The 13,594-nt window shown below is 39.7% G+C and overlaps 1 protein-coding gene across 1 annotated transcript; it reads left to right on the forward strand.

Annotated features, from left to right (window-relative positions):
* The first annotated feature begins 340 nt into the window (after positions 1-340).
* Positions 341-9,413, forward strand: LOC120196799. The gene is made up of 8 exons (XM_039198516.1): positions 341-465; positions 664-5,615; positions 5,734-5,987; positions 6,069-6,213; positions 6,767-6,959; positions 7,038-7,373; positions 7,469-8,157; positions 8,464-9,413. Exons 2-8 carry the CDS (start codon positions 795-797, stop codon positions 9,049-9,051), a joined length of 7,026 nt encoding a protein of 2,341 aa, XP_039054447.1. The 5' UTR covers positions 341-465; positions 664-794; the 3' UTR covers positions 9,052-9,413.
* Positions 9,414-13,594: the final 4,181 nt, after the last annotated feature.

Genomic DNA, 13,594 nt, shown 5'->3' on the forward strand with positions numbered 1-13,594 from the left:
ATGAAAACTACGGTTGCTCAGTTTTTTCTCGGAATCGGGTTGGGTTCAGGGACGGGGCAAAAAAAATCCCCGACGGGATGCCCCGATAAAAAATCTGATGGGAAACGAGGCAAGAGCGAGTACGGGGATGAGGATTCATTTCAAAGACGAAGATTCATTTCGAGAACGATAATGGGAGAGCAAAACCCGTCTCAAACCTGCCCGTTGCCATTCCTAGACAAACACAAATGAGATAAAACTTATTAAAAGATAATAATAAAATTGTTGGTGCCGAAATACAAGTAAATATAAACATAGTTTTTTTACCATTTTTTTGCTTTGTTTTAATATTGTAAATTGTTAAAAAGATCGTTTTCTTCGATTTTTCTCTCGCTCTCTCTGATGTTTGGAGAGACTGAGCGCGGCATTTGATTTCTAATAAGCGCCTACGTTAGCTACCGCCGGCTAGAACCTGCGCTCCCTGAGGTACGCTTTTATCATTTACTCCACTTTCTTCCCATTTCCCAGCTTTACATCCAATGCTGAAACCCTAATCACAAACTACAGTGACACTCTCTCCCTCCAGCTGTTATTTCCCTTTTCGTTTCTTAGCTACTTTTAATTGGATCTATTTCGTTAATTTATTAACTTTTTTTGGGTGTTTTTCGTTATTACTTTGACCAGGGAGTAATGAAGGTTTTGATTGATTGATTGATTCTCTCTGATAATTGATTTGCTACGAGAGATCTGTTGAAAGAAGTGAAATCTAGGGTTAGGGATTTGATGATTTGGCGGGGATTCTAGGAATCCATCAAATGGGTAAACAGATCGGGTCAGATCCTCAGACGGCAAATTTTGGAGTTGGGAACAACTTCGTTTCAGTCAATCTGAACAAGTCCTATGGCCAACAACCATCTAAACATCCCTACCATTCACATTATTCAGGTTCTTATGGGGCAAACAGGGGACGAACCACTGCTGGCGGCAGAGGAGGGGGAGGAATGGTGGTTCTTTCACGGCCTCGGAGCTCCCAGAAGGCTGCGTCCAAGCTATCGGTTCCACCCCCCTTGAATTTACCATCCTTGAGAAAGGAGCATGAGAGATTTGATTCGTTGGGCCCTGGTGGCATGCCTGCCAGTGGAGGGATGTCTGGGAATGGGCCAAGGCCTACATCGTCCGGGATGGGATGGGTGAAGCCCGTTACAGTTGCCTTGCAGGAGAAAGAAGGGTGCCATGGTCATCATGTGAATGCTGGGGTTGATCGGGGTTTGAATTTTGATGATGGCATCAGTAGGGGAAATCATGGTGTTTATGTCCCGCCTTCGGCTAGGCCAAGTGTGACAGGACCAACTGCCTCTGCGTCCGCTTTAGGTAAAGGTTTTCCTCCATTGGATAAAGCCACAGTTTTGCAGGGAGAGGATTTTCCTTCATTGCAGGCAGCCTTGCCTATTGTTTCAGGGACTGAAAAGAAACATAAGGATAGTCTGAATCAGAAACGGAAGCCATTGGCAACTGAGGAGTTGTCTAATGAGCAATGGGATGGTTCTCGTTCAAGTTCGGTTATTGATACACCTTCTCAATTGCAGTCTGGAAGAATTGCTGTTGGCAACAGATTGAGTGAGAATGGTAGTGAAGGACATGGTGTAAATGGTTCTCGTTTGTTAGAGCAAGGAAGGAAGGCCGATGATTATTTTCCAGTGCCACTTCCATTGGTTCACTTGAATCCAAGATCTGATTGGGCTGACGATGAACGTGATACAGGTCAGGGTTTTACAGATCGTGGAAGGGATCATGGGTATCCAAAAAATAAAGCCTACTGGGATAGTGATTTTGATGTGCCAAGTGCTGGTGTGCTGCCACACAGACCATCACATAGTCTTTTTGACAAGAGGAGACAGAATGGTAATGAAACTGGACAAACTCCTTCCACTGAAATCACAAAAGTGGACCCTGGTAGCAGAGATGCTAAAATACCAAGCAGAGAAGGGAAGGGAAAAAATTCACGGAGAGCTTCTTCCCCTCTTCCTAAAGAGAAAATTGGTTGTCATGAAACTGCAAGTCACACAGATACTTTTGGTTCATGGCCTTCAAGTGTGAACAGAGAAAAGGAGAATAAATATATTTCATCACCCTTAAGGGACAATGCTGGGGATGATATAGGACGGAGGGATGCGGGTTATAGAAGTGTAGGAAGACATGCTTGGAACAATGCAACTGATTCATTTAGTAGTAGAGTCTCTGAGTGGAATGCAAGAGACCATTATGGCAATGAACAGTACAATAGATACAAAGTTGATGCTTTACAGGACAGCTCCTTATCAAAATCATCTTTTTCTTATGGTGGCAAAAGACTTCCTGTTAATGACCCTATACTAAACTTTGGTAGAGAGAAAAAGCCATTGCCAAAAAATGAAAGACGTTATCTAGAAGATCCTTTCATGAATGACTTCGGGGGTACTGGATTTAATGGACGGGACCCTTTTGCTGGAAACATTGTTGGGGTCATTAAGAGAAAGATAGATGTTTGTAAACCAACTGATATTTATGACCCTGTCAGGGAATCATTTGAGGCTGAACTTGAGAGAGTGCAGAATATGCAGGAGCAGGAGAGAAAACGAATTGTTGAACAACAAGAAAGAGCTTTGGAGCAAGCTCGTAGAGAAGAAGAGGATAGACTGCAGTTGGCAAGGGAACAAGAAGAGCAGCGGAGGAGATTAGAAGAAGAAGCTAGGGAAACAGCATGGAGAGCTGAACAAGAGCAGTTGGAAGCCTTACGAAGTGTGGAAGAACAGAGAACAACCAGAGAAGAGGAAAAACGCAGGATTCTTATGGAGGAGGAAAGGAGGAAGCAATCTGCTAAACAAAAACTTTTAGAGTTGGAGGAAAGGATTGCCAAGAGGCAAGCTGAAGCAGGTAAGAGTGTTAGTAATGTTTCTGCTGGTGCAGATGCTTTCACTGGGCAAGAGACAGAAAATGGTAGCCATAGCCCCAGACAAGATGGATCTATTATGGGTAGGCCTTATGGAGCAGCCCCATACATATCTTCCAGGCCTTACTATAAACCAGGGGCTCTAGAACCCCACATTGATGATTTTGGCCAGCCAAAGGTTCAGAGTTGGAATGTGTCTGCAGATGGTGATTGCTATGGCAGAAATACTGAGATTGAATCTGAATATCACGCGCATCTAGCAGGGAATTATGGTGATGTGACACAGGGGCAGCATTGTCATGGTCATATTTATCCTCCTTACCTTGAAGGATTTTATAACAACAATGAAGGCAATGGGCTATTTTCCTCTGGGAGGTCACGATATTCTGTGAGGCAGCCTCGTGTCTTGCCTACTCCGTCTTTGTCTTCAATGCAGAAAACCTTGTATAGAGGTGAGAATGAGCATCCTGGTTCCTCAACTTTCCTAGAAAATGAGACCCAATATACTCATACAAGAAGAGGTGGATTTGCGATGGATGGAGTTTATGATAGTGGCCATCAAGATGATCTTGGACAGCTTAGAATTATAGATCCTCAAACTGAGAATGCTGACAATGAAGCTCAGAAAGTGGATGACTCACAGTCTTCCCTATCTGTTTCAAGTCCCCCGGATTCCCCAACACATATTTCTCATGATGACTTGGATGAATTTGGAGATTCTACAATATTTTCGGTTGAGGAGGGTAAAGAGGTCGAGTTGTCAGGGCAGGGGATGGAACCCCTTACCACTGAAGCTGAGAAAGAAAATGTTCAGATTGCCTCAAATTCTGTTTCAGTCATTGAAGATGACGAATGGCCTATTGATAACAATGACCAGTTGCTGGACCAAGAAGAATATGATGAGGATGAAGATGGATACGAGGAAGAAGATGAAGTACATGAAGAAGATGATGGCAGTATTGACCTTACTCCAGAGTTCAATGAAATGCATCTAGAGGATAATGAGTCACCTTACATAATGGACAACTTGGTGTTAGGGTTCAATGAAGGGCTTGAGGTCGGCATCACAAATGATGAGTTTGACAAAAGCTCAAGGCAGGAGGACTCTGCATATACAATAACACATAGTTCGTTTGATGGGATAAATACGGATACAAAATCCCTGCAGACCATGGGTTCTCCTTCCCAAGGTAGTTTAGATAGTTCTAGACTCTTTGAGGAAACTAAAAAGCCAATGCAGAATCTGGTTTTTCAGCCTACTGCTGATCCTCAATCAAAATGTGAGCTAATGGGTAATGTGGATGCTACTGGTAGTTCCAGTGAGTTGGCTGAGCATACTCTCCTCTATTCTGCTGTAACGGCTTCCCCTTCATCTTCTGGTCTGAGTGGCATGCCTACAGATTATGTTCCTAATCAGGCTGAAGAACCTGTAAAACTCCAATTTGGGCTCTTTTCAGGCCCTCCTTTAATACCATCCCCAGTCCCAGCCATACAGATTGGTTCAATGCCTCTTAATTTGCATCCTCAGGTTCAAGTTGGACAATGCCCTGGCCAAATGCACTCATCACAGCCTCTGCTCTTTCAGTTTGGTCAGTTAAGGTATACATCTCCTATTTCCCATGGTGTGCTGCCGTTGGCTCCTCAATCTGTGTCTTTTGTCTACCCAAATGTTTCAGCTAATTTGTCCCTCAACCAGAACCCTGGAGTTCCTGTTCAGCAGTCCGGTCAAGACACTTCTATGCATAATATAATAAAAACTGAAGTTTTGTCTCTTCCGGATAATCAGTCAGGTCTTCCAAGGTCCTGGGATATATCACATGGGAATGTGTTGAAAGAGGGAGGTTCTGTACCAGCCAGGGAAAGCAGAAAAAGGGTTGTGCCACAACATGGCCTTGCAGAGATGTTAAATATTGCTGATAACACAATTAGGTCCCGGTCATGTTTCCTTTCAGAAGACCAGAGGCACCAGAATTCAGTTAGTAGGAACCCCAAAGCATTATCCGGTAAGCAAGCAGAAGGTGACAATGAAAATGTTCTGGCATCATCTCAGTCAGTTCCAAAAGAGAAATATTTAAGTGGATTAAGAGGCCAAACTTATAGTAATAGGGGAAAAAAGTTTGTCTTTATGGTTAAAGGTCCAAGATCTGCTTTTCTTGCTTCTGAGGCCTCTTGCCAAGAGTCTAGTGGATATCAAAGGAGGGCTCGACGTCCTCAGAAAGAGTTTGTAAGTAGGGAAAATTCTGATAAGAAGCCGTCTTCAGGAATAGTTTCTTCAAACCAAATGAGTCAAGTAGTGCAGGATGAGAAGTCAAGTGCCAATGGGTGTTCTGGTTTTTCTACAAGAAAAGGGGTGAGGAAAGTTGGGGTGAATAAGCTGAAGCAGACTGTGCAATCAGAATGCTCCACTTCAGTTTTGGGCAGTTACCGGGAGATAAATTCTGGGAACAGGAATGGAAATGAATTGGGAAAAGAATCATTGATGTGTCAGAGTGTCCCAAACTCTGAAGGAAGTAACCTTAAGAGGAATATTGGAGAGGATGTTGTTGCGCCTATAGAAAGTGGCATTGTACGTGTATTTGAGCAACCTGGAATAGAGGTAGCCAGTGACAAAGATGACTTCATTGAGGTCAGATCAAAGAGGCAAATGCTCAATGACAGGCGTGAGCAGAGAGAAAATGAAATCAAAGCAAAGTCTTGGGTAGCAAAGGTTGTAATGCACTTTGAACTGAAACTTTTTACTTTACAGTAAGATGTTCCCTTTTTTTTGCTGGTTCAGTGCAATGAGACCATGTTGCTTACCATCATTTATTTATTTTATTGGACAGCCACCAAGGAGACCTCGTTCAATCCCAAAAAGGTCCGCTGTCTCAACCAATTCCAATAGAAGTTCCCCTTCATCAAGGGGCAAAGAAATGAAAAGTTTTTGCCCTGACTTCGTCACCACTGAGGGATGTAAGCTGTCCAATTATGAACTATCAGCAGGATTTGTTGCAACTTTAGTAACCCAACCCTTGGTTCCCATTGGCACTCCTGCCATTAAAAGTGATGCACAGACTGATATAAGAATGCAGGCGCTGAAGTATATACCTATCTTGAAAAGCTTTTGTGCGTTTAAAAACTATGCATGCAAATTGCTAATTCTGATTTTTTTTCCCTACAGGTCACTCCAGACAAGTTCCCTTCCAACCACCTCTGGTAGTGGACTCAACCTAGTGTCAGCCTTCATGTCTGAAAGCAAGAATAAGGTTCTTGATAATGTTCAGACATCATTGGGTTCATGGGGTAATTCATACCCCGATCAACAGGTAAGAATGCATTTACTCAATTTTAGCATTGCTCTGTCTCTAGATCTGCAAGACTTCTTGGATTCTGATCATTACTCAATTTTTCCCTTTTCGCATCTTCTCACAGGCTTTCATGGGATCTCTCTATTATTCCCATGTTCTAGATTCTTACTTACCTGGCCACATAGCTGCCAGGACGTATGTTATTTTATCTTTACTTTGGAATTAGATTTGATTTTATTACACGCATAATTTCATATTATTGTTTGTTGGTTTCTTCTCAACTTTTCTTCAACATCTTAGGATTGGAGTTCAGATGTGTGGTGCACTAATTTATATTTTTATTCATGTATTTTGTGCACATCTCCATTCTAGATCAAGTATGATTGAAGTTGGCATTATGAAACTTGATTGAACTGCCATTCGTTTTCTGGCTTGTCAGTCTAATTGTATTGATGTCTTTAGTCTGAAATTATCCTCAATTGTTGCGCTTGTAGATGCTGCTATTCTTTCTTCTAATTGTTTGGCCGGTAAATCTGAGGAAGTCCAAAATGGATTTTTCTGCAACTTGTAGGTACTGAACCAGGTTCAACCTGATGATGCACTGAAGTCTGTTCAAGTTAATACTTGTGCTCCTTCTGGAGATCACACTAGCTCTGTTACTGATCCAAGCATGCCATCTTTGTCCATATTTTTGAAGGACAAGTCATTTCCTTCTGCTGCAAGTCCAATAAGTTCTTTGCTTGCTGGGGAGAAAATACAATTTGGTTGGTGTATTCTTTCATTTTGATATTAAATAAATTCTTAGAATTATTTGTACTCGTCTAAATTTTCGTTTTATACAGGAGCTGTTACATCTCCGACAGTTCTCCCTTCTGGAAATCGGGTCATTTCACATGGGATTGGCCCTCCAGGCTCATCTCAAACAGAAATTCAGATCTCCCACAATCGTTCTGCAGCCGAGAATGATTGCACCATTTTCTTCGAGAGAAAGAAACACTCAAGTGAATCTTGTGCTCGTTTGGAAGGTTGTGATGCTGCAGCCAAAGCAGCTGCTTCTTCCGTTGCTGTTGCAGCCATTACCAGTGCCGAGACTGTTGGGAATGGAAAGAGTACCTGCACTGTTTCTGCTTCAGATGATAAAGGTTTTGGAGGTGCAGAAGTTGATGTTATCAGTGCAGGTGATTAAGTTGATAAATAGTACCTGTACTAATTCTGCCTCTGTTGAAGTTGATAACCTTTTTTGCTTTTTCTGTTTTCTTCATCTACTTTGCAGGTGGTGCTATTCGGCAATTAGCAAGTCAATCCAAGGCGGAGGAGTCTCTCAGTGTTTCTCTTCCTGCAGATCTTTCCATTGAGAACCCAGCAATATCTTTGTGGCCGCCTTTACCTAGTCCACAGAATTCTTCAAGCCAGATGATTTCTCATTTTCCTGGAGGCCTTCCTTCACAATTCCCCTTCTATGAAATGAATCCCATGATGGGGACTCCAATCTATGACTTTGGACCACATGAAGAATCTTCATCTACCCAATCGCAGTCCCAGAAAAGTAGCACGGCAGCTTCAGGTCCCTTAGGGACCTGGCAACAATGCCATTCTGGAGTAGATTCATTTTATGGTCCTCCTACAGGATTCACTGGCCATTTTATTTCCCCACCTGGTGGTATCCCTGGGATTCAAGGCCCACCACATATGTTTGTGTATAACCATTTTGCTCCTGTTGGACAGTTTGGACTAAGTTTCATGGGTACAACCTATATCCCATCTGGAAAGCAACCAGACTGGAAGCACAACCCTGATTCTTCCTCAACCGGTGAAGGGTATTTGAACAATTCAAACACGGCAGCCTCACAGCATAATGCTAGCAACATGCCAGCTCAAATTGGGCATCTTGCCGCTGGCCCTGTGTCGCCTCTTCCACCCATGGCATCTCAGCTTGCTATGTTTGATGTTTCTCCTTTCCAGGTGAAAATATGGAACTGCCAGCTTCATTGATTCTTACAGGGTGAAAACTTGTTGGAGTCTGTAGCCCTTGTTTCCCCCCAAATTAATGTGTTCCCTGCTCTGAAGTTAGTGGTTGATTTGGGTGTTCTAGAAGTAATATTTAATGCTTTTGGACTGAATTTTATTTAATAGGTGCACTTTTAGTTCTGGATGATGAGAATTATCTTAGTTTTTTCTTTGGCATGTTTTGTTCCATTTTCGACAGTTTACAACTGTTGCCTACCTTTCCTCCAATCTGGCTAATGCATGTCTCAACTTTTCTTTCAGTCAACTCCAGACATGTCAGTTCAAGGTCGTTGGTCCCACGTTCATGCTTCACCTCTGCAGCCTGCTGTGCCTTCCTTGTCATTGCAGCAACAGGCGGAAGGTGTACTACCTTCTCAGTTCAGCCAGGGCCGTTCTATTGACAAGTCATTGGCTAGCAACAGATTCCCCGAGTCTCAAACATCAACACCTTCCGACAGCAATCCGAAATATCCTGTGAATTCCGAATTAGGTTTCGTGGAACAATCTAGCTCCACCATTGCTGCAGCAGCTTCAGCACATGGCTCATCCCTCACCAAAAATGCAGACATTGGCAACACTGGTGTCCAAAACGTTGGTGGTATTGAAAGTGGTTATCAGAAGTCAAACTCTGGTGTCAAGACGCCATCTTCCCCCCAAAAGAATATAACATCTCAGAATTACAGTCATCAGAGAGGAAGTGGGGGAGTTTCACAAAAGAATGACTCGGGTGAATGGAGCCATCGAAGAATGGGTTTCCAAGGAAGGAACCAATCCATTGGTGGAGACAAGTACGTGAAGCTAAAGCAGATTTATGTGGCTAAACAAACTAGTAATGGGACATCAACATGATCATGATGATATAGGAAAACAAATAAGCTTCTCGGACTAAAGCTGAAAGAGATTGAACTGGTGGAGCGTTTCTTTTAACCAGGTGCAGCATTTTTAGCACAAATGCTGGGATTAGTGTGGGAATTTGACGTAATGTATGATATAGCTAAGCTGGGAATATTTGCTTTATACTGGTTGATAAAGAGCAGTTTTGGTTTTGATTTATAGCTAGAAAGAGATTTGGGCATTTATTTGGCCTATTGGGTTAATCATGTCACCTGGCATTGGCCTAGTAAAGACGCAACCTTGTGTTTGTGTGAACTGGGTGGATGGATTGGTGGGGTTCATCCACTCCTATTGGCAATATGAGACTATTTGGAGAACAGTTCCTAATTTTTTTTACAAATGTTCTTTAAAAATATTATTTTAAAAATATGAAATGTTTAAAAGCATAATAAGCTCATCATTCTTTGAATAATTTATTTTTATTTATTTTATATAAAATTAATCCAAAATCGTTCGTTTAGTATAACAATACGAAATATATAATAAAGTATACAAATAATAAGCTATAAACATCTACGGCATTAAATACAAAAGCAACAACCAGCATAAGTATAAACGTCAAAGTTCAACAAGATTATTAGGAAGCGAAGTAAAAGTCTTAAATATAAATAAATAAAACATGATATATAAAAATATAATATTCAACTAAAGGATTGGTTCAAGCGGTAAGCAGCTTAATATTGCTTAAGCAGATTTCGAATTTGAGGTCTTGTATATGCAAAAACTCTTCGCTATGAGACTCGCATACTAAAACCAAGTATGTGACATGTGTCAGTTTGAATTAGGGATGACAAACGGGTACAATTTTGTAGATTCCGCATCGCACCCGCTCCAATTGGGGTGGGGTGGGTATAATTTTAGTGGGTAGTGGGCGGGTGTGGATTTAGAAAGTGGTACCCGTCGCGGGTAGTGGGCGGATAATGGATTTGAGACCTTACCAGCCCTGCATCCGCCCTTCCCGTATCCGCCCGCCCAGCTAAATATTCATTAAATTTTAGATCATTATGAATTTAGGTGTAATTTTAGAGACTAATTTATAAATCCTAATATTGTATAAGATATAACTTGTAATTTAACCAAATATTAGGGATAAGTTTATGCATAATTTTTTTTCTTTCAAACCTATCGTTATTGTGTCGATCTTTCAAACCTCTGGTCTCCACTCTCCAGCTTATTCAGGTATGTTTCTTCCCTTTTTACTTGAAATTTAATTTTTGTAAGAGCTAGTCATTTCGTTTTAAGCTCCTATGCATTTCGTTTTAAGAGTTTAATTTTTATTTGCTCGTACTGATTTTTAATTATTTTTTAGATTCATCTCAATGTTTGTTTTAAGCTTAATTTCTTAATATTCTGCAAATCACTATCTTGTGACTGAGCACCCACGGTTTAGGCCAACAGAGTCAGATCGTTGCTTCTCAAACCTCTATTTTTAACGCCACTGAATAGAATTAAGCCCCATGATGAGTTGTCACCGATCGTTGGCATGAGCTTGAAGTACGAAACAGTACACACATATATGATGCATCCCCTATTCCCATATTTGGTTGAAATCATCATGCATTTATTGAAGAATCATTGTTGTTGCTATCTTTTGTCTGTTTGTGGCTATATGATTAATATGTGTTTAAGCTGAGATTGATAGAATTGAAGGTCTTCTACATGAATTGGTGGATTAATATGGATATAGAAATGGTAAGAACCAAGCAAGTAAGAGCAAAACCAAATCTGTTGGTTTTTTCAATACCAAGGGCAAAGGAACAATGTTGAACAAGTTTGCAGAATTTGTAGAGCAAAATAATAATGCAATTTCAGAAAAATATGATTTGGACATGTACTTAGAAACTGCCAACATACCATTTGTTGATGATTTTGATATTCTTAACTAGTGGAAAACAAATGGAAATAGTTATCCAACTCTCCAACAAATAGCAAAGGATATTTTGAGCAGTCATGTCTCCACTGTCCCATCAGAATCTGCATTCAATACAGGTGGAAGAGTAATTGGTCCTTATCGTAGTTGACTACTTCCGGAGACGATTGAAGCATTAATGTGTGCTCAGAATTGGCTTTGAGTCGATATTAAAGGTAATATTATTATTTAGTTTATATTAGTTATCAAATTGTGCTTACTTATCTTATTAAAGTTTAGTTACTAACTTATATTAGTTTTGCTTTCTATTATATATGTAGGTAGTAGTGAATTTAAATTGGAGCACTCTCAATTAGAGGAAATAGAGAATGATGATTGTAATACTGGAGTATCAGATGTCACAAGTATTGCCTGAAATTTGAGAATGTTGTGCCAAAGAACAAAAATATCATGTGTTTGTCATTTATGTTTCTAGGCTTTAATTATGTCTTTTATTATGGTGTTTTATGAGAATGATGATTGTAATACTGGAGTACCAGATGTCACAAGTATTACCTGAAATTTTAGAATGTTGTGCCAAAGAACAAAAACATTATGTTTTTGTCATTTATGTTTCTAGACTTTAATTATGTATTTTATTATGGTGTTTTATGTACTTTAAGATCTATATTAACACTTAACTCAGATAATCCTTGGTTTATTTTATTATGTTTCTTAATGGACGTGTTTGTTTTATATTTGTTGCTTATGCATAACTTAAGTTTGCTGTCAGACGGGTCTAGCCGGGTATGTCTCCAGTGGGTAGTGGGTGTGAGGATGGATTTGAGAATGTACCCGCGTGGCCGGGTGTGGATTTAAAATTTTTTACCCATCATAGGTGGTAGGCGGGTGGTGGATTGAAAAATATTAGGTGGGTATGGGGATGGGAGAGGGGGTATCCGCACCCAACCCGCCCGTTTTCCATCCCTAGTCTGAATTAGTCAAGGTTTATTAGATGTCACTCTTTGTTTAAAATTTTGTAGAGGATTAGTTGTTGGTTTGAGGGGCGAAATACATGCACTCGGTGGTGATCAAACAAACCTCTTACCTCTAAGTGTATGTTAGACTTTTATGTTCTGTAATGAGACAATGTGAGAAATTATAAAAATGCATGTGTGTAGCTGGTATTTGGCCATGAATATGGATTATGATATCACTTTTGGAATATTTGATTTTATAATTGAATAAATGATTGTTGAGTGTTGCCGATGATTCACATTTGTTGTAACACCCTCAATCCGTACCTGACCCAGATACGAGTCCGAGGTGTCACATTGACTTTTCAAACTTTGACTCTTAAAGAAATCAAGGAAATTTTGAACTTTCATTACAATAAAAGTTGTTAACTTACAAAAGTTTGACCAGAACAACACAAAATCGATTAGAACATTCGTGATTAACAAATTGTTTACATGTCAACACACTAAATACAACAAAACACATACTTTATCAATTATTTCTGATATGATCTTCTAGTAAGGTAGGATGTCCTTGCAACTCCTAATTCTGGTCTTCTTGATTCTTTGTACCTACGTGTAAATCACTTAAATACTAAGTCATAGACTTAGTGAGGCATAATAGTAGACACATAACAATAAAATCATGAACATGTACTACCATCAATATATTATGACATTGCAATGTACATGTATATACCACACAATAACATATATAAATATGATATGCACAAATGAACTTTAACTTCTTATAATAACTTTCATTGAATTTATCTTTGGATGCCCATGTACATTATTGAGAACAGGAGGTACGTGAGTACACTGAGGTTGTGCACAATGGTGTCACCACAGATCGAATAAATTCCCACTAGGGGAACTGAATATTTGTCCCGGAGGACCACTATGTCCCGGAGGACCACTATGTCCCGAAGGACCACTGATAATCCCTCGACTCTTGGCATGCCAATTATACCTACAACTCTCATATTAAATAACATGGGCTTAAATATAAATACATTTCTCATTTTCATATCTCTTTTATCACTTTTCATATAAACACATAATTCACTTCACATGCAAGCATATGATCCCTTCCATTATTTTATATACTTGGTTTGATTCTCTTATAATATCATTTATTCATATAATTTCATATTAAAGCATTGATGAATTATGCATGAAATCACTATATGCATGAAATCACTATATGCATATACATGAATGTAAAATCATAAATTCAACTATAAGAGATAAACTTATCGCAAGTCTTATCTCCATACAACTCTATCTAGGATATGCACTCACCTTAGCATTGCTTGCTTTGACTCGATCCTAATTCTTCGATTGTTCCGGAACGAGATTACGTTCTATATCTACATAATAATACATTGATACATATCATTATTTTAATAGGTATACTCTAATCTTCCATTTCTTAAACTAAAAGAAATGCTACTTTCATTTCTTATTTAAGGTAGGTGTCGGTACACTCTATAGTGTATAAATACATCCCTTAATATGTGTATCGATACACTACCTATGTATCGGTACACAAATTACATTTGAAGTTTTCATTTTAAGGGAGGTATCGATACACTTCCTATGTATCAGTACACTTTGAATATTTTCCTGA

This window comes from Hibiscus syriacus, unplaced genomic scaffold (genome assembly GCF_006381635.1).
Source record: "Hibiscus syriacus cultivar Baekdansim isolate YM2019G1 unplaced genomic scaffold, ASM638163v2 tig00117034_pilon, whole genome shotgun sequence".
NCBI lineage: Eukaryota > Viridiplantae > Streptophyta > Magnoliopsida > Malvales > Malvaceae > Hibiscus > Hibiscus syriacus.